At 40.7% G+C, this 25707-nt stretch overlaps 1 protein-coding gene across 3 annotated transcripts; it reads right to left on the reverse strand.

Moving 5' to 3' along the window:
• Positions 1-543: 543 nt before the first annotated feature.
• On the reverse strand, positions 544-22707 carry LOC137255634 (uncharacterized transporter HI_0519-like). Of its 3 annotated transcripts, XM_067793090.1 has the most exons (15): positions 22644-22696; positions 19562-19887; positions 16960-17048; positions 16266-16450; positions 15074-15247; positions 14174-14318; positions 13865-14056; positions 12609-12770; positions 11156-11281; positions 10539-10669; positions 9969-10137; positions 9466-9729; positions 8331-8511; positions 2453-2505; positions 544-1199 (listed from the first exon to the last, which is right to left on the reverse strand). In XM_067793090.1, exons 2-14 carry the CDS (start codon positions 19620-19622, stop codon positions 2480-2482), a joined length of 1905 nt encoding a protein of 634 aa, XP_067649191.1. In that variant the 5' UTR covers positions 19623-19887; positions 22644-22696; the 3' UTR covers positions 544-1199; positions 2453-2479. The 3 variants fall into 3 exon arrangements, with proteins under 3 accessions (XP_067649191.1, XP_067649193.1, XP_067649192.1); XM_067793092.1 differs by lacking the exon at positions 19562-19887 and having other exon boundaries at positions 22644-22707; XM_067793091.1 differs by lacking the exon at positions 19562-19887 and having other exon boundaries at positions 687-2505; positions 22644-22707.
• Positions 22708-25707: the final 3000 nt, after the last annotated feature.

Consider the following 25707-nt stretch of genomic DNA (forward strand, 5'->3'; position numbering starts at 1 on the left):
CGTTCAACACCCATTGTCCCATGTGAGGCATCATGCGAAACGCAACGTCCGGTGTTTAGTTGAACATTAACGGTTATTAGTCAACTTGTCAGGAAGAACGTGGCCACAAGAGGAATGTTCAAGGTCATCACCCATCCACACAGATTTGCACAGAAACGAACGTCATGCAGCTTGATGGCGTAGTCTACGTTTGTCAAGTCGCTATGTTCAAGTTGTGAATGGCTATTGTCGCGTATGGGGGCGTCGTAACGAGATTTGTCACTGAAAGATGACCCGTGTAGTTTAATCCTTGTCCTTAGAATCCCTGCGTTCCGCTTGTGAAAAATCAATACGAATCATAGGTTTGGGGATATTGTGTGAAGAACATGCTACAGTACCCAGTTGTATACTCGACTGTTTGGGTCAAATATTGTGCACGTGTAGAGAATGCAACCCGGGTATTCAGGGTGACAAACGCCATCATGCTCCCCCACCTCCCCTGTGAAATGTTACATGCTCTTCACAGAAGTGAAAAGTACTTGGATGTAGCAAAGAATCGACACCACATTTCACTGATGTATGACAGTAGATGTTGTGACATGTCTACGAATGACAGATGGACTATAGAAAAGAATCGACACCACATTTCACTGATGTATGACAGTAGATGTTGTGACATGTCTACAAATGACAGATGGACTATAGAAAAGAATCGACACCACATTTTACTGATGTATGACAATAGATGTTGTGACATGTTTACAAATAACAGATGGACTATAGATGTAAGATGGGAACATCGAAGTTGACGGGTTTTTTGTCAGTAGCGCGTGCAGCCGCCATGGTATGTCGCTTGACGATTTGAGAGAGTCAATCCTTCTCACCCAGAAACCCCTCGCCAAGTTCTCTCGACCTGGTCGAAGGCTTATGACGCTGATGCACCCTCTGCTTGCCCCAAACGTATTCAGTCGTGGAATGGCGCTTATTCCTGACCATGGCACTTTATACATGTTATGATGCTGGAGATGAGCGTTCACGATATTCTTGCACTTTGACCATGGACGTGGTAGTCCTGAAACACAGCGTCGTTCCACACGCCGAGCGGCAATCCTTCTCCGCACAAAATGGCATGTTGTTCGCTCTGTCATGATCAAAACACTACCCACATGCATTCATCTGTTGTGACGTGAAGCTTGAAGCTGGCCCATCGTGAATTGTAGCTGGTGACCACGAAAGGTACAAGGTACAGCTTTACAAATATAACCTCAGATGCAGAAATACAATTTACAAAATTATTTCCCTACATGTACAGTAACAAGACACAGTGCCCTGGATTACAGAATTATTCTGATGATATCATTCTGGTTTGAAATCTCATCCACAACCAAAGCTGTTATGAAGTGAAGCTTGACCCTGGCCTCATCTGAAATGAAGCTGGTGACTACGAATGTTATAATACAAGGTACTGGTTTTCGAGTGTTACCTATATTGTGATGATAAGAACATTCTGGTTTGAAGAGCATCTGTACAATGTTTCCATATAAATTAACATGGTGAAATTACGAATTTCACAATGTGTACAAGTTTGTTTATTTATACAAATCACGGCATATAAAAATCAAAAAGCTAATATCAGTGTGTACAGGATACGCACCAAGTTTTGTAGAATGATTAAGAGTGCGAATCGAAGGAAACTTGATACAAGTGTTACAATGGAACCCGTCAGTTTAAGTCGCCGAAATTAGTTCTGCAGACTTGCTTCCTCGAGACCTGCTATGCGTCTACCATCTGTAGTTCTAATATCAATTTGACCAATCATGTTTCCAGTGTTTCTTCATACGCCGTGATATAACTCAAATACTCACCAAAATACATAAAACAGAACACAGTCTACCAAGTAGTCTGCCATACAGACCCTCAAACAAATATATCCTAGAAAGCCCACTCAAGTCTAGAATATATAGCAAGTCTAGATATCTAAAGTCTAACATGCTCGTAAATATTGAATTTTAAAATAGTATTGTCATAGTGAATCGAATATCTTTTGGTACAGTTCAAAATGAATACATTTACATTTCCAAAATAGAATTTAAAAAGAAATTCTTATGTCATTAAACAATATTCCACTTCAATCACTTGACAACAGATCTAGATAGAGTATGCAAATATCGATCCACCATATATTGCACACACTGATGGAATAAATACATAAGAATGTGCAGCTGTATATACAATTATATATAATAGCCAAGATTTTCACGATCAAAAGGTAAGGTGAAGAAACGGCACCTTGTTTAACAGCCAATATTTAGTGGTTTCAGGAATCATATCGTGGCAGGCAACAGTGCACAGTAAACCTATAGCATTGATTCGTTATCGATCATCCGTTTTTAAATATATATCACAGATATTGCTGTAGTTGTTTCATTTCTGATAAATAAAGTTAAACTTTCGAAAATCCGTTCCGCATTACCGTGTTGGCATTAGGCGTCACAGCTGTTCACAGGTCGCCACTGTAGAAAAGTCCTGCAACAGACAGACACGATACGTCAGATAGTGCCATGGGAACATACACTGGTGGGCTGTGATGTAAATTCAGAATACGGACAAGACCACATCACCCAAAGAATAATCGTTAGTTGCTTGTGGCATGGTGTAAATCTCGATTGGATCTATACAGGTGGCGGATGTTATGTAAGTCCCAGTGTTGGTGGTGGTAGTGATACAGCTGTAGGGTGACTTGGACCAGAAGAAAGGTCTATTTGTGCCCAACACATTAACTGAAGTTGAATTATCATAAATGTAAGTATGTGTACTGCAAAGGTTTATATATGTATTCAATAAAAAAATTGATGATTTTCTTTAACTGGTACGTATTTAAAAATCTAGCAACCAATTCATGTTTCATGACAACACACACTTACACACACATACACATACACACACACATACACACACACGCGCGCGCGCGCACACACACACACACACAAAATGAGGCTTGTTCAATATAAAGGCAGAACATCAAACATAAAAAGAAACGTTATAACGATTTAAAAGCAATACATGTATTTGGTTTAATGTTTCTACCAGACGACATATGCATGAATTGTCTCATAGTTGCCTGATGCAGAAACGCACTCTAATATAACCCTTTGGACTGAACAATATAGGATGTCGGAACCCAAAATTGCACGAAGAGAGAATGTATTTTCTCGAGCAAGGCATTTCTAAGATATAGTCTGATTTCAATATAACAGGGAATCTCCAAGAGGTAGTGTGAACTGTTTCAGGCGTCTAATCACTGCATTGGTCACGAATAGGTGAAACTTCTGTATCCCATAGTCCTTCGCATGGTGATCTCCCCTTAGGTGCTGGCGATCTCTGGTATGATTTTATACCGTAGTGTTACAAGTGATGATATATTTTATAGTTTCATTTTAGTTGTAAAACAACACATATTGCTTAGTTATTTTACAGCCCTTTGCTGACCGGAGGTTAATACCGACATGCATTTATGGGTATACAAATTCGGCATGGCTGAAGTCACTGTGATTAACCTTTACTTACTAACTATTAGAAACATGCAAAAATGAAGATATTAGCTGTCAATGAACACAAACCAAGAAGGTAACAAAAATAGTAATTAAGGCCACTATATGAAGATGAGAAGGTCAACGAGTATCAAGAAAACGAGTACACAAAAATGAGTAAGTGAGTGTGTTTAGTTTTACGCCACACTCGGCAATAGTCCAACTATATGGCGGCGGTCTATAAATATTCGAGTCTCGACTTATTTAAAATTGACAAAAATGTAAAATTGTTATGTATTGTTATCTATCCCTCCACCGGGTTCACCATACTATAACCATGCAGCCACCAAGTGTAATATTGTAAAAGTAGAAGAATTCTTGGTAGATAATAATGATATGTTTTCAAACTCATATAAATTAATTTGTGGTGATATGAACGCGAGAACAGGTGAGAGAAATAACCCTGATATAACCAATCATGACGATACCCTCAGGCGTACTACCCCTTTCCCTGACGAGGAGAGTGACCCTGTTGAGGATCGCACATCACAGGATAGAGTTGTTAATACTTTTGGTAAAATGCTGTTGGGTTTTTGCTATGCTCTTAAACTTTACATCGTAAATGGAGTGAGTGAGTGAGTTTAGTTTTACGCCACACTCAGCAATATTCCAGCTATATGGCGGCGGTCTGTAAATAATCGAGTCTGGACCAGACAATCCAGTGATCATCAACATGAGCATCGATCTGCACAATTGGGAACCGATGACATGTATCAACCAAGTCAGCGAGCCTGACCACCCGATCCCGTTAGTCGCCTCTTACGTCGTAAAAGGACGTGTCTATGGTGACACAAATGGGGAATATACTTATTGTAGCCAGCATGGCTCCAGTGTTTTAAGCTCACCTGATTTCTTTCAGTTCATAGATATGTTCTGTATCGGCGATCGATCTGAGTCACTTTCCACTAGAATTGATGTGTAAATTTCCAAAATGTGTAATAGGTGTAATAATGAGTCAATCAAGGATCCAACAGCATCAGAGAAAATAGTATGGAACCATTCTTACTCTAATATGTTTCTTGAAAATCTGAGATATAGGATTGCGGAAAACAAAGAAATACTCCTAAACGAAATTGATAATGATATTGAAAATGCAATTAGTCACTTTGTGGTCATCGTATTAGACTCTGCTAGCTGCATGAAAAAGCAAAGCCGACATAGTTTACAAACTGTTAGTCAAAAACCATTAAATCTAGAATGTAGACAAGTGAAACGGGAAACACGTAGGACAATTAGATTTCGATTACAAAATACTGTGGCTAACAGAAAAGCATATTGTAAACAAAGAAATCATTATAAACTTTGTTGTAGAAAATATAAATCTATTTCATGTAGGAAATTAGTAGACAGGTTGCATAGAAGCATTAATAGTCAATATAAGTTTTGGAAACAATTAAGATTTTTACAAAACAAACCAAAACAGTAGAATTCTATACCGAAAACAGAATGGCTTTACCACTTTAAAAATGTTTTTGCAAATAACAATGTTTTTTTCTCCTCACTTAGATGATGATAATGAAATCTTTTCAGATCAGTTCACAGATATTGATGCATTTATTCTAAATTCTAAAATAACTGAACATGAAATTACATCATCTATAAACAAGTTAAAAAGCGGAAAATCTGCCGGCCCCGATCAAGTGCAGATAGAGATGCTTAAATGTTCCCAATTTGATACAATGCCATTTCTCCATAAATGTTTCAACAAACTCTTTGATAATCAATTATATCCATGGAGTTGCTCATGTTCAGAAATAGTCCCTTACATAAAAAAGGCGATCCGAGAGACCCTTACAACTATAGGGGGATCTCATTAATGAGTGCCCTTGAGAAATTTTTTACTGCTGTTCTAAATAACAGACTTACTAACTGGGCCAATGTGAGAGATAAGATACCGGAAGTTCAAGCTGGTTTTAGAAAAAAAAATATTCAACCGTAAATCACATATTTATGTTATATGCAGTAGTCCAAAAATGTTCATGTCGTAAATACAAATTATATGTTGCTTTTACTGATTTTTAAAAAAAGCCTTTGATACAGTCGATCGTTATAAATTAGGGTGTTGTTTGAAAAGTGCTGGGCTCACGGGAAAATGTTTAATGGATTAAAATCAATATATTCAAATATTAAATCATGTGTACGTTGTGCCTTTGGCATTACTGACCTTTTCGATTGCCCGTCCGGCTTACGTCAGGGGTGCAAATTGAGTCCTCTTCTATTTTCGTTTTTCATTTACGAATTATATCATGAAATTTCAAGCAACGGTAAGCATGGTGTACAGATGTATCCCGACATCCTAGAAATCCTTATGCCCCTTTTTGCTGATGATGTTATTTTACTTTCTGATACAGTTATTGGCCTACAAAATCAGTTGAATGTATTAGATAAATACACTAAAGAATGTATCTGTAAATTTAGATAAGACGGAAATTATTGTTTTCAGAAAGGGAGGCCCTCTGACTTTTAAAGAGAGATGGTACTTAAATGGACAACGAATTAATGTAGTTAATGGCTATAGATATCTTGGTATAATGCTTAATTCAACATTAAATATGGACAAATGCGTTTCTGACTGCGAGGGAAACGAGCTTTACTTAATATGATGTCGATTTCGCATAAACTCGAAGTGATTACCCCTGTTATAGTTTTCAAATTATTTGACACCCAAATACAGCCAATTTTATTGTATGGATCCGAAGTGTGGGGTTACCAAAGATTTGAATGCATAGAATGAATCCACCTATTGGCATGTGAAAAGTTTTTTTTGTGTTTGATTAGCAACTCCAAATAACATGATATATGGAGAATGTGGAAGATACCCACTTTATATAAATTCGCAAATAAAATGTCTAAGATACTGGTTTAATATCATCCATATGCCGGAACATCGGATTCAGAAAATATCCTATAACATGCTTATTCATCTAGATAGCATCGGTAAAGTTACATGGGTTTCGCATGTAAGGACACTACTATTTTCGCATGGTTATGGGTTTGTTTGGCTTAATCAATCTGTTGGCGATCTATACCTATTTCTAAACGATTTTCGTAAAGTAGCAATAAATATGTTCTACCAAGGATGGCAATCTCACTTAGAAAACAGTTCACGTTATGATCTGTACAAAACGTTTAAAACTTTATTAGAGCCAGAAAAATATCTATCTGTTTTAATAGACTTGGCTTGTCAAAACCAATGATTAATTATGGACGGAACTTGAAAGAAAGCAAAGAATTTTATCCATTATGTAACTCTGCTATAGAAGACGAAATACATTAATTTTTACTTTTGAATGTCCTTATTATGCTGAATTACGAAATAAATATATACCAGAGCGCTTCCTATGTAAGACGAGTAGAATAAGGTTTGTTTCTATTTTACCCTCAAATGATGTCGATGTAATATTTAGATTATCTCTCTTTGTAAATCATGGAATGGACCCAAGAAATAACTTGTTAAATGGATGGTCACATTTACCTCACTAAGTTCTCCGGATTACCACCAATTGTTAAACGAATGTTACATGTTTTTTGTGATTTCCACTGAGTCTACAAACTTCGAACATTGTACTTATGTAAACCTGTATATGGGCCGATGGCCTTTGATACAACAAAACTCAATTGACTTGACTTGACCAGACACCCTAGTGATCAACAGCATGAACTTTAATATGCACAACTGTCAACCAAGTCAGCGAGCCTGTCCACCCGATCACGTTAGACATATTACAACCACAGTCACATTTTATAGCAAGCGTGGGTTGATGAAGACCTATTCTACCCGGATCTTCACGGACAGGTGATTGAGAAGTATACATAGAGAAACTAAACCATAAAAGTGGCAAACAAAACAAAGAAGGGGCATATGATAACAAGCAAGAAGATTGTGTATTAATGTCAACTGCAGGCACACTCAGAGAGCTAACCATTTGATGCATAACTCCCCCGAAACTCAAACAATGAGTAAATTATACTTATCCAAACTTACGAGTTGTTACGAGTGTGTATTTGCTGCATATTTTGTTATTAATTAAGTAATTATTATTATTGGGTCACAACATTTAGTGTTTTGAATATCAAATATGATGGGTCACATTTCGTTTTAATAGCTGGTCAACACTTTTAGCATTCTGGTTTTCCGGAATTTATCTGCTCCTAGATTTCGAAGTGTTTACTTTCAGGAGACTTATTCTAGGGCATTCTACAGTGTTGACGATGTTCGTTTGTGCCCGAACTTTCGGGAAATGACTAAGTAAATATATATAAAGGCTGGTTGCCGTGTTGAGGGTGACACTCACATTCATTCATATTTCCTGGAGTTACCGCCAACGCTTGAAATCCCTTCAGTCCCTGAATCTACATTATCTGCTGTCGCACCGATTACTGTGTTGACATTCAGCCATAGTTGATTCTCTTGATTGCTATATTGTATTTTGTGACCCATTGACTTAAATTTTGTCTTTCTTGAATAGTACCTGTAATCAGCATTGTTATATTGACTTGTGACTTTGTATACCTTGCTGTCATTGCATAATAACAGAATTTGAACGTTTATGACTTGTCTTTGTTCTGTTTTGCTGGTTCACAAGGGGACTTCTTTCACCGTGTGTCAAGGTAACTTCTTAACCGTAACACAGTATGCGGTAATAGGGTTTGAAATGATACATGTTTTCTCGAATCCGGTGGCACCATCACAAAACACATCCAACGACAAGTCAGTTACCTAACAAGACACGGGATCGTGTTACTACGTGGCGTACCCACCTGCAATGCACGCTGTCAGAAAGCAGGCCACATTGCCAGCGATCATGGCTCTCAGAGCTAATTGCGTAAAATCCCTTCTCCTAGATGGAGCCATGGCTCCTAGTCCTCCAATCTGAATCCCCATGGAGCCGAGATTGCTGAATCCACAAAGGGCATATGTTGCGATGACCTGTGATCGTTTCTGTAATAATCAAAACGTACAATTCTTTAGGTCTTTTCCAAAACATTATAGTCCCAATCACCTGTATCACTCAAGCGTACTGTATCACTAACGCGCCTGCTTTATAACTGAAATAGTGTTAAAAATGGCGAAAAACAACACTCAGTTGTTGTAAAGGATCTAACCTAGACCAGATAAAGCAGCCTCGACGTAGGCCGTCAGCGTAGGCTGATATGAAATCAACAGTGTAACTGAGCCCGAGTGGATTTAGTGAGTGATTAGGGCAAAAACCGCTTAATGTATTCCAGACACATTAAAGCCAGACAGCCAGAAAGCCCGAAATAACAGAGAAGTTTACCGCTTTGTTTAACCCACATCTGTCTGTATGGAGGAACCCAGAACGAAAATCAGGACGCCCAGGGACTTCCGAGATCATAGGGGCCTGGCGTGACAAAGGGAGACAAACCTGGACAGCGAACTATGGCCATCCATATCCCAACCGAATCAGATCCAGCTGCGACAATTCTTATGCAAACATCGCTTTCAATTCTCTGTTCCTATACTAACCCTGGCTCTCACCGACATGGGGGCGATGGGGTAGTCTTGTGGTTAAAGCGTTCGCTCATCACACCCAAGTTCCGGGGTTGTTTCCCCACATGGGTACAATATGTGAAGCCCATTTCTGGTGTTCCCGCCGTTGATGGTGTTGGAATATTGCTAAAAGCGGCTTAAAACCAAACTCAGTCTGCAAATCACTTTGTTGTTATAACTTCACATTGTGACGCCGGACATGGGGTTCAAATCCCACATTGGTATTTTGTCTTGTGTCCCTGCCGTGATGTCGGAACTATTGATGACAGCGGCGACAAACATATTCACTATGCCAGTCACTTACGTTCGTCGAGATACGTAGACGGTCAGTTCATTGCTAATCTGACGCAAAATAAGTTTGGACAAAATCGAATCGTTACTTACCAGCAGAATTCCACCTACTAAGGTTTGGCCCCAGTCCGTCAAGAAGATGTCGTCATTGGGTTGAGTTACCCACGTGGCGTTAGGTACTGTTGCCGTGTAGTTGTTAAATATATCAGTGTTATTTATCAGTTTCCCCATCTCAACATACGCCACGAACTCATTTGTAAATGTCTTGTAGCCAATCAGCCTGGCCATTCGCCGGCAGTCGACGGGATCAGTTCCCATCACAAAACTGATGGGGTAGAACACGTAAGAACAGATCAGCTGTGGACGAGGAAAACACACAGAGACATTCTTTTACATTTAGAAAGGGAACCTGATTGGTACAGATGATAGATGGTTTAAATACACAGTGACAGAGAATGATAAAATTCACACCCAGATCAGTACTTGGACTTGGTTTTATGTCATTTACTATTGCTAGGACTTGCAGAAATAGGAACGGGGTATCATCGATAATTTGAAGGAATCATTAGACATAAAAGCAGACATATTCAACATACTGGGAATGTGAAATGCGCAATGCCGACCCTGTCTCCGAGAAACGTCAATGAGGCGTTGATGAGCTCCAACAGCGCCAGGAACGCCATGACGTTGACAGCGACGTTGGCAGCAAGGCTTATGGCATCAGAAGCTCCCTTAGAAGCGGCTTCAATGACGTTGTTCTGGGATCTGGAACAAAGAGACCAAAGTGTTACTACTGACAAAACGTCATAATTGTTTAGATTTGCGGACGTTTGCAAAGAGTAAAGGCGTAAATTAGAGGGTTGATGTAAAACATAATGTCATGAAATAAATGTATATGAAATATAAAATTGGTTACTGTCACTCGCCTTTGTAGTAAACTGAGTTGGGTATTGTGACTTGTGTGCTGGTGGCGAGGACATTCACCACATTCACAACACATATCTGTTCCAACAAATATCTTACTACAAGTTCCTAATCAAAAGACAATGATGAGACACAAGCACAACATGAACAACGAAATGAGATAGAAATCCACAGAAAAGAAAGACAAACATGTGCTAAAAACGATGTGTTGAAAGAATACAATTATGACGAAAAGAACTAACTCCATCTTCAACTTGTAAACTTCTTCCTGATTCACTTTGGAGATCTCCGTCTCGGGATAGGTCAGTTTGGAGATGGCCAGAGCTGCCGGTGCAGACATTACGGACGCCGCTAGGAGATGGTTGGCCTCCACCTTTGTGGAAAATAATGTCCTTGGTTCTCAGTGTGAACTCAGTAGCCCTTATTATTGAAGTCATTACCAAGGTTAATCCACTACCAATTAAGCCTGTCGGACATGTTTGTTCGTGCTTACTGGATGATCCTCGGACTGGTAGGACCAAACCCGTACTAAACGCCTAACACTTGCATTATTTCGGGCGTTCTTCCCATTTTACACAGACACACTGTGATATAACTGGAATACTTTTGGAGTGAGTTCGTAAGCTAAACAATTCACATCACATCGGCAATATTACAGCCAAATAGAGATGAAACCAAGTTAAGCAGTTGAATACTTTTGAAAATGGTGTTAATCTCAGATGATAAAAGTAACCAATACAATATGTCTCGTTTTGTTAATGAGCTAATCCAGAATTTTAAAAAAAGGCTTCTCCACAAGCGCATCCGTCCTGAATGTGAAGCAGTCTGCTTATATGTACGTATGTGTACGTCAGCTCACCCCATACGAGACATAAGCGCCGAGGACGCTGCCGGACACGGTGGCGAATCCCCCGGTCATGACGGCGTGCAGCTCTGATTTCGTCATTGTTTTCATGAAGGGACGTATCATAAGAGGAGCCTCAGTCTGAAATACAATCACGGCAGATATCAGTAAAGCGGTACATAGTTGTTCCAAACCTCCAGGATGGCATTGACTTAAAACACAGTGCACGAAATATCCCCTCATTCTTGTCTCCGTCAACGTATCGGCGTCTGGCCATCAAACAATCTCCTGACCAGTGAGGATTTCAATCAGCCTCTCGTTGCAGTCAGCTTACAGCTGACCACTATTTTACTTTTTAATTCATTTCCGAAAAAAAACGAGGTATGCAATATGTATATAAATAGTTATTGTCGTTGTCTGTTGTTGTTGTTTTGTTTTTTACACAGATATATAATTCATTCATGCATTCCTACTAAATATACTCCTAACAAAAAATAAGCAACACGTATTTTCAGTGTAATACCTTTATCAATCTCGATAGCGACTGTTGTCGACATGTTACTGAAAGGTAAACATTCAAAGAATACAGCTCTTAGTGACTGTCAAATTGATTTATCTGATAACATTGAACACAACATTGCCGTCAGATTAAAGAATGTCATTCAGTCCAAAGAAACTCAAATTGAGGCAGGTATAACACGTGAAGCCCATTTCTGGTATCATTCGCCGTGATATTGCTAGACCATGACTAAAAAAGAACAGGAAAACCATATTCACTCACCTACTCACTCTTACATCCGAACACAAGGTCAACTGTAGCACAATAATGGTGATCTGATTAATTAAGTGAATCAAAATACATTTTACAGTGTATTTCCTCGGATAGGAATTATGGAGAAATAGGGATGGGGATATAGAGCGCGTAAAAAAATCACGGCACTTCTGGTATTTCATACCATTTCGAATGGTCTCATGATTGTCAGTTGTCATTAAGGTACCGATAGTCCTTGCAGGAATAACAAACTTCTTACACGACCATCCCCACATTAGCTAACTATTACCACTGTCAACAGCTGTGACAATCAAGCGTGGTTGCACACTTGGCCGGTCTACTTTAGTCATATTTGGCGGTCGCGCCATTTGGAATCAGACTTGGTTCTTGAATATACTCTTGTCATCGGCACTGTGGTACAGGAAGTAAACTGGGCCCTGTCTCTTGTGTCGCATGCCGTCGCGCGCAAAGGGAGCCGGGTCCGACTTTCTTCCCGGAAGTAGCGCCAAGTTAGATTTACAGGCCCTATTGTTTTCCGAGCATGGCAATATCTTGTGATGGATAAAACTTGTGGGAAGACTGGTATAGCCAAACATTTTTAGAACATTTACATACCCTCCAATCAACCACAACATAGAACCTGATTGGTAATTTGGAAGCTTGGAGTGGGTAAGATTTAAACGTTTTAATCGTTACCTGTCCAGCGAAGATGTTGCCTGCGGCGTTCAGTGACTCCGTTGCCGTCGTGTCCAGACAGAATGACAGGAACCTCCCAATTACCCGGATGATAGCCTGCATGGCTCCGAGATAGTATAACACGGAGATGAGTGAGCTGAAGTACACTATGACGGGCAATACCTGTGGAAGAAAAGAGACTTGTTACGATGTGATATATCTTTGAATTTGAACCACGGTTTCCAAGAGTCAAAGAAAACATGTATATTGTCTTGAAGGAGCTACTGAAAGCGTATTCTGTTACTACTGTTATAGCATCTAATTCAGTGACACCCATCGTATAAATATTTCTAAAAAACAAAAACTATATAGCCAAACCATATGAGACTTATTTGTTAGTATTTCTTCTGCATTCTTAACCGTAACACTACTGCAGTCCACACTGTCTTGTTCCTCTTTGTCACTTCCATTAATTATTGTACATGTATATGACATTTACGGTCACTCACCACCCAACCATTGATCACGACCCATACCCTCATATATTGAAGTCCAACATTTGGTGAGGTTCTGTTGGAGACTGTATGACCTTATGAGGGACTGTATTAGGGTATTTGAAAATGTCTTAGGTTGTTAGGGACTGTATGAGGTTATAAGTGTATGTGTGAGGTTATGACCGGTTATCATGAACCGTGTGATGTTATGAGGGACTGAGTGAGGTGATAAAGATTGTATCAGGTGATGGGACACTGTATGAGAGTATGTGGGACAGTGTGAGGTTACGAGGGGCCGTATGAGGTTATGAGGGACTGTATGGGGTTATGAGGGGCTGTATGAGGTACTGTATGGGGTTATGGGGGACTGTATTGGGTTATGAGAAACTGTATTGGGTTATGAATTACTGTTTGAGGTATGAGGGATTGTGTAAGGCTATGAGGGACTGTATAGGGTTATGACAGGTTATCACGGACTGTGTGAGGTTATGAGAGACTGTGTGTGGGTATGAAGGACTGTATGGGGTTATGAGGGACTGTATGGGGTTATGAGGGGCTGTATGGGATTGTGAGAGACTGTGAGAGTATTAGGGTCTGTATGGGGTTATGAGGGACTGTGTGGGGTTTTGAGGGACTGTGTGGGGTTTTCAGAGACTGTGTGAGGGTTACGAGTAACTGTATGAGGTTGTGAGGGGATGTATGAGGTTTAGAGGGACTGTGTAAGGTCATAAGGGGCCATATGAGTTTATGAGGAGGTGTGTGAAGGTTATGAGTGTTTCTTACCTTGAAAGCAAACATGTGGTCTAAATATGACGCCCCGAACACAAACTGGGCGCCTGTGTTGGAATAATTCAGGATTTCCGTCATCCTCTTTCCCAGCCAATCAAAGGCGTCGTAGCCCCATGTGGTCTTCAGTATCAGACAGGCGAAGATGTACTGGATCGCCATCCCCCAAAACACAGGATGCCAGTTCACCTACAGAAACCATGGTGCCGTGTTTCATGTTTAAAGAGTTTAATCTGTAGCACGCATGAACACACACACACATCCACACACACATGATATGAGAACGTCAAAGTTCTATGTATTTACCCTGGCAGGGTTGATGCTTGTGATATACATGACCACGATGAAGGCCGCGATTCCAATCAAGGACATGAGGTTTCTGGGGTGGGTTACCCCAATCTCCAGCCCCGTGTACACACCGATAAACACTGCCACAAGCACGTACAGAAACCTGGAACACAAACACTGTGTTAGTGAAGGAAGGAAGGGGGTAGGATGAGTGAGGAGCCTGATACAAAAACAGTGAAAGAATGAAGTTCGGAGGAATGTAGCAATCTGGAACACAGTGAAGGAAGGAAGGACGGATGAACCAGGAACACGGATAGTGAGTAGGGGAAGGAAGGACGGAGAGAGGGGCTTTGAACATAAACAGTACGCGAGTTAGTGAAGGAAGGAAGGTCGCAGGAATATAGGAACCTGGTACACAAACAGTGAGTGACGGAAGGATGGGTGGACGTATGAAGCTGCTAACAGTGAGTGAGTGAGGGGAAGAAAGATTTTGCCAAGGGTGCGCATAGCGTCATCAATAACACATCATTCGATCACCCGAGAAAGTTCTGAGACGTCAGCTTCTGCTCTTGCAGGCACAATTCCACTTTACCACTTTATACGATCTTGCTACTTCGGTATAAACGTTTAGTCGACACAGGGACAGTATCCTATGGAGAACCTATACTGACCTTTCATACACTAGAACATCTCTTGGCTAAGAGGAGACAGTGTCATCCAGTAGACCCGAAGGTCGGTGGTTCGATTCCAATGTCTTAACACATGACGTAAACAAATACGTCGTACGTTGTGGTAGTGACAGACCAAGTGTCATCAATGGGACGGTTCTGGGATTCGAACCCGGGACCAGCATATTATGTTAGATATGTAATGTACTGAATGTTCAGTATCATTCACTGTACATGTGTTTCGACTGACCATCTGAGGGAGATTCGAAATATCCGGCATCTGTTCCAGCCGTGGTATCGCACGCAGCCTCTGTAGAAGTTCTTGATGAAGTTCACGACGTAGTCACCGCCTATACTCCACAGAATGATGAAGGCACCCAGGATCGTGACCACCATTATTCGGTAGGACCCCTCGTCACCGAATCTGGAATAATACAGAGTGATGGTATGCACACATGGACATCACCAACAAACCTAAACCTGCAATGTATTCACGAAAAAAGGACACGCAACGTGGACAATTTTCAAATATTTGACGAAGGTTTGCAGGTATGCTAACTCATTTAAGATACGTACGAATACCTTGTGTATACATAGACACAAATTTGTACAGGTAAAGTAAAGGACGGCTAACAAATATAAAATGCTGGGGGAGGGTGGGGGAGGAAACCTGAAACACAGTACAGCCCGGAGAAGCACGCCACGACTGACGTAAAGTAACGCAGCAACGCCGTCGGCCGACTTCAGACCAGCGAATCGGCCTCGGTCGCATCCAGGTTTGTCCACATTTCCAGACACTGGGCCGATTATCAGAAACAGATGCACGGACGTAGTGCAACTTCACACCGGGATATTTTCATATGAGATCGCTAATTATGTAGCAGGCATATCAGAGCCACCTGTACAGTTACAACGATACCAGGATTGCCCCGGACTGTGACGAAGCGACTGTCTGTCTTACAGTCCCTGAACCGCTTTATTTCCCCTACTGCCTTGCCCCTCCCGCCCGCCCCTGCAATGTTAAAGTCCTAAATGAAGAAAGTCTACATATCCTCAGGTTCAGGTTCTAAATCGCCTGCGCGCATCAAACGGCAGACCCGAGTTCGATTCCCACAGGGGTAAAATATGTGAAGTCCATTTCTGGTGTCACTGGTGTGATATTGCTGGAATGTTGCTAAAAGTGGCGTAGCATTACCTGACTTACTCTGAATCTCCGTTTCAAATCTGCATACCTGAAATGCATCGCTGATACACCTATCATACATCTGTGACACACCTGTGATACATCCCTGTCACATCAAGTACGAGTACACACCTGTAACACATCCCTGTCACACCTACTATACACCTGTAACACATCCCTGACACATCAAGTACGAGTACACACCTGTGACACACCTGTAATACATGGATGGCACACCTATTATACACCTGATACATACCTGTAATACATCGCATAGCCGAAGTAGCCGATGTATCCCAGCATGAGAAGGAACTTGATCACCATCCACACTGCCTCCTCATGCTTGTTGTAGGCTGACGTCACAGCTCTCTGTAGAGTCCCCACCTCCCGGGAACACACGTTACCCTGGTCTTCGGGTTCCTCGTGGGGGGAACGTAACGTTGGCTGTACATAGAGACATTATTACATCACTCCGACCATGAGACAGATATTTTGTGCGGTAGCAGCAATTTACCATTTGCAGCTTTTCTACTATCGTAAGGCTCTGTTAAAGTACGGGACTTAATACTAAGAGCAATGTGTGCCGCCAGGTCGTCACCTAAAAATAAACATTTTTTAAAGAACTCTCTGTTCATTCATGCGATCGTAAGATGTTTCGTGGAACCATGTGCTCGTGGAAATGAATCTCAGACTAGACCGAACGAAGATCCCACGTTCGTCAGGACCACACACACGACCGTTGTGTCCAACACGGAGGTACACGGCTACAGCCATCTGGGTGTCCTCCCCACATTGACGTGACACACCGTCACCGTCCCAGATCACCGAGGCAAGGTCACGTACAATCTACCGAGTAACTAACTCCCGACAGCAACTTACTTGGAAAATCAGTATGAAAAAGGTAGTAACATAAAACCGCTTGCTGTTCCATGTCCAAACTCTTTTGTACCTACATCTCCATTCTGGACTCCGCCAGGACTGTCATTCTCGAACGCCGGGTTATTCAGGGCCGTCAATTCTATCTTTGACATACTGTGGAGAACTGAAACATAAGTGGCAGGGTTGAATATTGTGAAAGAACTGTCTGTGGGTGAAGCTTTGTATACGTGACATTCAGTCACGGGTAGACGTGTGCTATGTTTAGGCTTGTACTAGAATTTGACAAAAAGATCTGGAAAGTGCTACCCCACAACCACCTGCCTTGGAGAGTAAAGTCTTGCACTGTGTACTTTTACATAAGGGGAGCTAACTCTTGCACATTACATCTGAAGTCATCTGAGGACCAGCTCTGTGTGCGATCCGCATTATGGCCCTCATTCAATGTTGGATTACTGTTCCTGAGGTGAATATTACCTTCTTGAATTATCTTATGCTCTTCATTTATATCATCTCTGAATCTGAACTGCCACTCTATTTTGTGTACCCGTGAAGATCCGGGTTAGAACTGATCGTCAGGAATCTATGATGTCGCAAAAGGTGAAATCCGGAATAGGGGGCCACATTCGCTGACATTTCTTTACATCGAATTCAAATAGTATAGATCGATGCTCGTGATATTGATCACTGAATTGTCTGGTCTAGACTTGATTATGTACAGATCACAATCAGATCGCTGGAACATTCCTGAGTGCGACTTAAAGCTGAAGTCACTCACTCAATTTGGGAATCGACACGTGAATCAAAATATCAGTTCACGTTTTTTTCTTTGTTCCTTGTTGTCTTCCAGTCAGCAATATTACAGGTATATGGCTGTGGGCTATAAATATTTTAGTCTGGACCAGAGAACCAAGTGGTTGCCATCATGAGCACCGTCAGTCGCCACTTACGACGATGAAGGTCAGTTCAAATCCTAATGATAAACTATAGATGAACAGTATCAATAAACAGGGGGCGAATATCAACAGCAATTCCTTTTCACAAAACTATGTTATAGGTGTTCTATTCAGAGTTAAAATAATCGCTGGTTCTTTCACAAGAGCATTCATTCCGTTTATTCTGGGTTTTGTTCTTACTGAACGTAATCCATGACTGTAACCTGTAAAACACAGCACAGCATAGCATAATACTCGTTTGCTTTGCAGGAGTGAATCCTTTATGCTTACATATAATTATAGTCAAAATGAAATGTCATAGTTAAGATTACTTAATGATAGTGATTCCTTAGGATGAAAAACGTGAGGACGACATTTGTTCCAAAAGGGGCATGCAATGACAGATTCCAAGGATTGGGTATTACTGTTAACCGTGTGTATGATTTGTAAAGACTCAATGAACACAGTCACTTATTTCACTTAACTTGAAATATCTGAAGTAGAAAATAAAAGCCACCGAGTGTTGTTAATAAGCACGTGTACTGGTAATGCTTATACATAAGCAGCAGATAAATGCACGTACACGTAACAAACGCATGCTCATAAACATTGAATGAATGATCATAAGTCCTATATACACCAACATACGTAATACATACATACACATGGGTGATATATGCATGAATGTACTTATCATATACAAACATTATGTATATACATGAACGACATACACTTGTATGTAAGACATGCGCACCTACACATTCAGTAATATTACATATACATTGTCCCGTGTCTATGTACATAAGTAATAAGTGTTATTTTTTTATCCATATCTTCTCTGAAGCGCCAGCAAGTGAATTCATATTCATATTTCCATTACGTAGTGCGCCTTGTGTAGAGTACTTTTACCCTGTGCACTCAAAGACGACACCCATCCGATGATAGATGACGAGACAGAGGAACCACGAATACGAACATTTTGTGGTGGTCACCTGGGCAAGTGACTTTGTTCAAATGTGTATCTTTTCTGACAGCAAGGAATGGGTATCCGATAAGTGAGGCGGGTGTTAAAACATTCTTATAGAGCCCTTTGGCAGCTGTGTTGTATACTCCCCAGGGAGTTGAGAGTGGTAATACCTAAAGTAGTCTACTGGTCAAGGATGAAAGCGACATCATTCGGGTAGTAGCCGCTATCTGGGTACATGGCTGGTTGGTTGTTATGTGAATAATCGAGTCTGGACCAGACAATCCAGTGATCAACACCATGCACATCAGCGAGCCCGGGCATCCGATCCCGTTAGTCGTCTGAGTTGCTGAAGACCAACTGTACCCGGATCTTCATGTTTTCTGGGCACATAGCGGTATATAAATGTATAACAATAACAATAATATTAGGCATATAGATGTGCTTAGCACTGTATGTATGTCCATAAGTAAACATGCACCACTATATTCACCAGTAGTGTCTCAAATCATCTGTCCTGTAGGTAAAACCTGGCACTGCACATATTTAGATATCAGGTCTGTTTGTTTATCCCACTAGAACAAATCTGAAACTATTCTTGGGAAAGGTGTTAACTCGTTAACATGTACTAGCAAGCATTCCTCTGACAACTAACAACTGACAGAAGCTTCTGTGCACGTTTAAGTCTAGTAATGATTATATAGAAACACATAGACCAGAAATCTCTTGTAATTTCAAACATGTGATCTAGGGAGGTTGAGGTGTCGGGATCAAGCCCACCTGTGACCGGGTATAAAAACCTTGGAGTCAACCGTGAAAGGCCGATTGGCACGGGGACCATGAATGCTGAGTGGTCAGGTCACAGTCTGTCTGTTGACTGAATGTCCAATGTTGTTGGCGCTTCATGACGTCACAGTGACGTATACGTATCGGTTCCTCAAGTGAAAATCCGTAAATACCGGTCTTCTTGTTCGGTAGTGAACTTTGGTCTACCACTCTTTGGCCTGTCTGCAGTACTGACAGTCTGTCGCAGACCTGTTACAGGTTTTCCCGGCTGATGTGCAGCATCCCTAGGTCATAGTGACATGTTCTTGTGTCTGTTCCATCTGTAACATAGCGATTGTTCTCTCACTCTGCTCTGGTGTTAAACGGGGCATGTTCCTGGTTGTCAGTCGATTAAAATCTTGTTAGAGAATAAGCTGGGTTAGCTTTTATACCCTAATTTGATACAGGTAAGGCTGCGTTTTATTCGTTTGTTTTCCACAAAATACGAAATGCAAGTGCAAATGTTAACATGGAATAGACATGTTGTGTTCGAGACATGTGTTGCTAGCTATTTTCAAAAAGGCTGACAATTATTTTGACAATTTCCAGTCGTTTTTGTTTTGGTGGCGTGTCTTTGGCCGCTAAAACCATGAAGTTAGAAATATTTCGGATGCCTTGTTTAAAGTCTATTATCATCAGCTGTTAATCTAAAAGATGCAATTAATGTTGAGTTAAAGCTAGAGGCTTAATCAAATATCAACAAACAGAAAGGCAGTTACACTGTAAAAGGCTTGCAATACTTTAGGTTGTTAGGAGTGACATGGCACATTGAAGTGTCGTTGATCTGTTTGATGGAGTAAGGGTGAAGGGTTAGGCTTAAGGGGTAGGGGTGGCGGATATTAAAGGTGCATTCCTAACGGACAGGTGTTTGTGTCTTTATCTTGACTGATTCGGTACAAACGCCTGATCATGCTATTGCATTTGTGATAACCCATGCCTCACGTCAATACCTGATCTACTGGGGCATTGAAGGGCGTGTCTCGCGAACAGGGGTTTGGACACTTAAAACATGATAACCCATGTATATATGGCGTTCTGTGCAGAAGATATATGCTTACCTGCCATAGAGAGATAATGAAAGAGTTGAGTTAATGTCACAGTAATTAGGTTCGTAATGATGTAAATATCACTCGGTTGGACAAATCAACACGCGAGGGAATAGATCATGGATCGTCATAACAACAAACTGAGTGAGTGAGAAAGTTTAGTTTTACGCCGCACTCTACCAGCAATGTTCCAGCTAGATGGCGGAAGTCTGTAAACAATAGAGTCTGGAGCGGACTGATTGGTAACCTTTTACATTCATCTGGGAGTAGAAATGAATAGGAATACACATTTCCAGTTATTGTGTAAAATAGTGCTTGACAACAACTGGAAAATACTATCACCAAAAGAGCATAATATTGTTTAATGCAGCTATATCTCTCAATGTGTGGTTGTTAACTCAAAGTAAAAACCCAGAGTACAGTGTAAAATTGACATTTAATGTAAGCCCATAAGACATGTGGTCGCTGCTTAGGCAAAATAGATTGTTCATAACCGCCCCCTTCACCAAGCAGAAAATGGGTACCCGGTGGCATAACCACTAACCGCCTAGCTCCCAAGAGTCAGCTTGGGTTATCCTGGACACTAACAATAAGACTGTTTGCACACGTTGAGCATGCATTGTGCATGGAGAAATGGGTGCAATAAATTGACTATTATTATAATGTAAAGTAGACACATACTTCAGAGACTGGATGGACAAGTAGGATAGGACATATTTAAATTTTTCACCCCATGTAACCATTGATTTTTCAGAGACATATTCATATAATTTTCAAGAATACACTATCTTGATTATCAACATACATACATACATGCATGCGTGCGTGCGTGCGTGCGTGCGTGCCTGCCTACATACATACATACATACATACATACATACATACATAAATACATACATACATACATACATACATACATACATACATACATACATACATACATACATACATACATACATACATACATACATACATACATACATACATACATACATACATACATACATACATACGTGTGTGTGTTGCTGAAAAATGTAACAGGTAGGAGGGATCGTCGAAAAAGCAAAACCAGGACTGGTTTCGCAAACGGTGGATGGGGACGGGCTGGGGATGGAGATATCACTTTAGATAAGATAATCCATATGGGAATTAAACTGGGAAAGTAAACGGCATGTGATTTACAACAACAATTTACAAAATTACATTACTGTCGAGTGGTCATGCCACCTATTTATTTTGAAACATTTAATACAATGACTAGTTTATTGCGAGTAGCATACGTTTACATATCTTAACATAACCTGTATGAAATAAAGACACGTAAAATGTTACTCAGTGGGTGAGTTATATTTGTAACACATATGAAACAGCATAAAATATCTTTGAGATGACCCCTTGTGCCTGTCGACAGCACATGCATTTCAAGCCAAGTGAGTCGACGGTCCGTCGTCATACCTGGCTGAGAGACCTAACTGCCATCGATATATAGTTTGATCTGTTGTTTTTTGGCAGCTATTCATATATTTTCTAAGTTTTGACCGATTTTACGAGCAAACATGCAGTTGTGCATCCCACTACCCGCCCAACTAGGCCGATGTGGGATATTTCACCATCTGCCATATGCAACTGTGTAAAAGTTTAGGGATACAGAGAACAGCCTAAATCACTACGTGTACGTATATACCCGACGGTACTTTAGTTTGCATGAATATGTGGACTACATAGATATACATGCCTCATGTGTTCGCATGAAAGAGATCACTTTAACGCTTTGTATGTATCAGAAAACTGCTTCAACCTATTTTTCCAAACTAGTTCAAAGTTTACTTTAAGTATCGACTGCCCGCTTCAGGGAAAAGGATCATGCATGTTATGTTCCTTTGTACCACATTCCTGTAAATCTGTTATGAAGAAGTTCACCTGAAATACTAACATCATGATTAATGTGCTTTCACTACATTTATAAATTACCAAACACAAATACGACTTACCTGTCAGTCCAACAGCCTTGTGGAAACACTACCTGCCTGGGTATAACTCACACAAATATACGGTACACCGTACCCGTCATTTTCCTACTTCGCAGACCCAAAACGTCTTGTAGTGGTTATGTAAATACAGTATAATTTACCAATACCTAAAATTTATATTATTATTACTACCTGAATTATATTATTATTACTGAAATACACATCCTTTCATTGACACTACGTAAAGGTGGCTTGTGGTCCTGTACATGAAGTACGATCAGGTGAAGTTAAGCAACGATGGGCGCGGACACTGCTCGGATGGTTGAGCGTCAGATTGACTCCTGAGTTTCTAGGACTTCAGTCCTGCCCCACAACGAAGCCTTGAAAATTGCCTCTGTTCACCCAGCAGAAAATGGGTACCCGGTGTGATAAGTCTTGTAACTATAACCTTCTAGCGCCTAACAGGCAGCTTGGTTTATACGGGCATAATAATATGCCTGCTTTGACTGTTAGCGCTATGATCATTCACCCCGTGAGTGGAGTTTGGCACAACAGATATAAATGCACATATTATTATTATGATAAAGGTCAGGTGTGAATTGAGGCTCGTTCCTGGTCTAGTAGATTGTGTGTTTGGAGAGCTAAACAGTACCAACAGTGTACCCATGGATGGCATTAATATCGATAAGACATCTGATTTAATATGATATCATTTAATATCACGGACAATTGTAAGATACGCAACGTCCATTTTGGTTTGGGTAAAAAGGTGGTACCCTATCTGCGTGGGTTGATAGTGGAATAGCAGAAGGACAACGCCCAGCCAAACAGGCCTCGTGTGCCTCAGGATTTCTTGAGGATTTAGAACCCTCAAATAAATGTATTCCATTACGTTCCAAACTTAAATCTTTATGTGTATCTGCGTGACCAAACTGAGCATTGTGTTTGCAGGGTCTTGAACTAGTTGTTGTCATGTCTCTTGGCCCCCATTCATTATCCGCCATGTTACATGTTGATGTAATAGGACGGTTGTTTGAAACGTGGATTTTGGAAAGTACATTCAGGTGTATCCGGAACAACTTGATCTGTGCAAACTGCTCTACTGTGCAGAGTTAATGCAGTGTGTTGGTGACCATGACCTTTGCAAAATATATTGATGGATGTCATGAAGATGTCATCAAGTAAATCCGGGTTACTGTGCGGAGTTGTGGTGAATCACAACCTCGTAAAGTCACCGAACGTGTCTGACATCTTTCAACATCTTTGAGAAGAATATAAAGAAGTGTTATATATATATATATATATATATATATATATATATATTTCCATATCCTTCAAGTTACCTATCCTCTTCTTTTGCCTTGGAAATTACCACATGTTCTTGAACATATTGTAATCCAGACTAGAATCTCCTTCCAGGAGACCCAAGCTGATGGATAGCTCAGTGGTTAAAGCGTATGCTCACATGAGCACAATGTTTGAAGCCCATTTCTGGTGTCTCCCCGCCTTGATATTGCTGGAGTATTGAAAAACTATACTCACTCACTCAGTCTAATATCAAATCCAGTATTTGGAGAAAAACAATGTTTTGGCCTGTTTGGTATTCCATACACAACGCAGGTGGAAGTATCGACACGATAACTTCAATGAAGGTGTCCAGGCAGGTTGCGACACAAACAACACACTTTGATACATTGTCTTGTTGAAGTATTGCAAGCACATGCGAAGGTGTCACTTGCTCCATTTTATTTTTCAGTGTATTGACTTACTAGCTCCCGAGTTCCCCTATGGCCGATGTGATGTTTAATTTTTTTCTACCCAATCCAGTTTCCCAAACCAGACAGATGTCCATTTCCTTACGAACGCTGTCATTGTAAGTAGTTCATACTAAAACGACATCTACATTTACGCCACAAGTGCCGTGAGTTAGCAAAGTGGTTAAAGCGTTCCCCTGTCACTTCATCTGGGTTCGAATCCCTGGTGTCGAACAAGGGATAAATAAAATAATAGTATTGCCTGTTAAAGGTGGCACTGACGTGATCATCTTGGATATATTTTCAATCGAAGCAAATTTGATCTCTGACATATGCGTCAAATTGACATATACGCCGTGTTCTAGACATGTTAGGGCAACGTGTCCTGAAATACATTGACTGTAAGTCAGGGGATAGATAACGGTACTCAGCAACAGGGCACTGATAGGGACACTGCAGGTGACATAATGCCCCGCGTTGTTATGTTATCTTCAGACATTCGGGTACGATGATCCACAAGTGAGCTAGTCAATAAACAGGAAGTTGTTATCAAGGTAGTTATCTGATAATATCAATTGTTTGATAGGAATTCTAGAGGTTGAAAAAACAAGAAGCTGAGTGCATTTGAAAACAATCAGCCCCTCCTTATAAGCCGTAATTAGCTTAATTAATGTGTGTGTTTGAGTTTTATCCCCGCCCCAACCCCCTCCAAACTTCTTTTCTCAAAAAGCTGTATCCTCGTTTCCTGTTCACTGGGTCCCGTCCTATTGCGCACCATAGTGCGATAACCAGTCGAGAATGTTTACACTAATTCATTCCACTGGATACATAACTATTGATACGTGTGATCTGATACGTCTAAGCACTTGTATGCTTGCAAATACGACGTCCTCTACCGTACAGCGAGGTTTGACAAACGGAAACCTGGAAATCGTGGAAACCTCAAAACGAGGCTCAGTCGCTACAACACTTTTGCGGTCTAGTATGAATTGATATTATATCAATCTCATTGTGCGTTACCGAACTACACAGAAAAGCGCAGAAAACACATAACAGGTGTAACTAGTGAGCCAGATACATTGTGAATCATTTTGCGACCTCATCAAACAAGGGCAGTCTGTGATTTCTCAGTAAAGGTATGCTGCTTAAACCGCGACAAAAACATAGAAATACGGTGACATTATAGTTTAAAATCAAAATTCAATTACAGATACCAATTTCTCATGAAAGAAGAGATTGGAAGTCAGTGTAACCAGGGTTGTTTGTGATTTTCGGATCGGCAAAAAGTAGGTCAGTATCTGAATACTATTAGGTTATTTAGACTTATGCAG

The sequence above is a fragment of the Haliotis asinina genome, chromosome 11 (genome assembly GCF_037392515.1).
Source record: "Haliotis asinina isolate JCU_RB_2024 chromosome 11, JCU_Hal_asi_v2, whole genome shotgun sequence".
NCBI lineage: Eukaryota > Metazoa > Mollusca > Gastropoda > Lepetellida > Haliotidae > Haliotis > Haliotis asinina.

Bases quoted from the DNA above. Each gene is read 5' to 3' on its own strand.
- LOC137255634 (XM_067793090.1), bottom strand. From the start codon at position 19,622: ATGGTCCCCGTGCCAATCGGCCTTTCACGGTTGACTCCAAGGTTTTTA. The intron at 15,248-16,265 runs GTATGTATCAGG...GTATTATTCCAG, and splicing joins GGCTATGCGATGTATTACAG to ATTCGGTGACGAGGGGTCCT. The intron at 12,771-13,864 runs GTAAGAAACACT...TTTCTTCCACAG, and splicing joins ACCACATGTTTGCTTTCAAG to GTATTGCCCGTCATAGTGTA.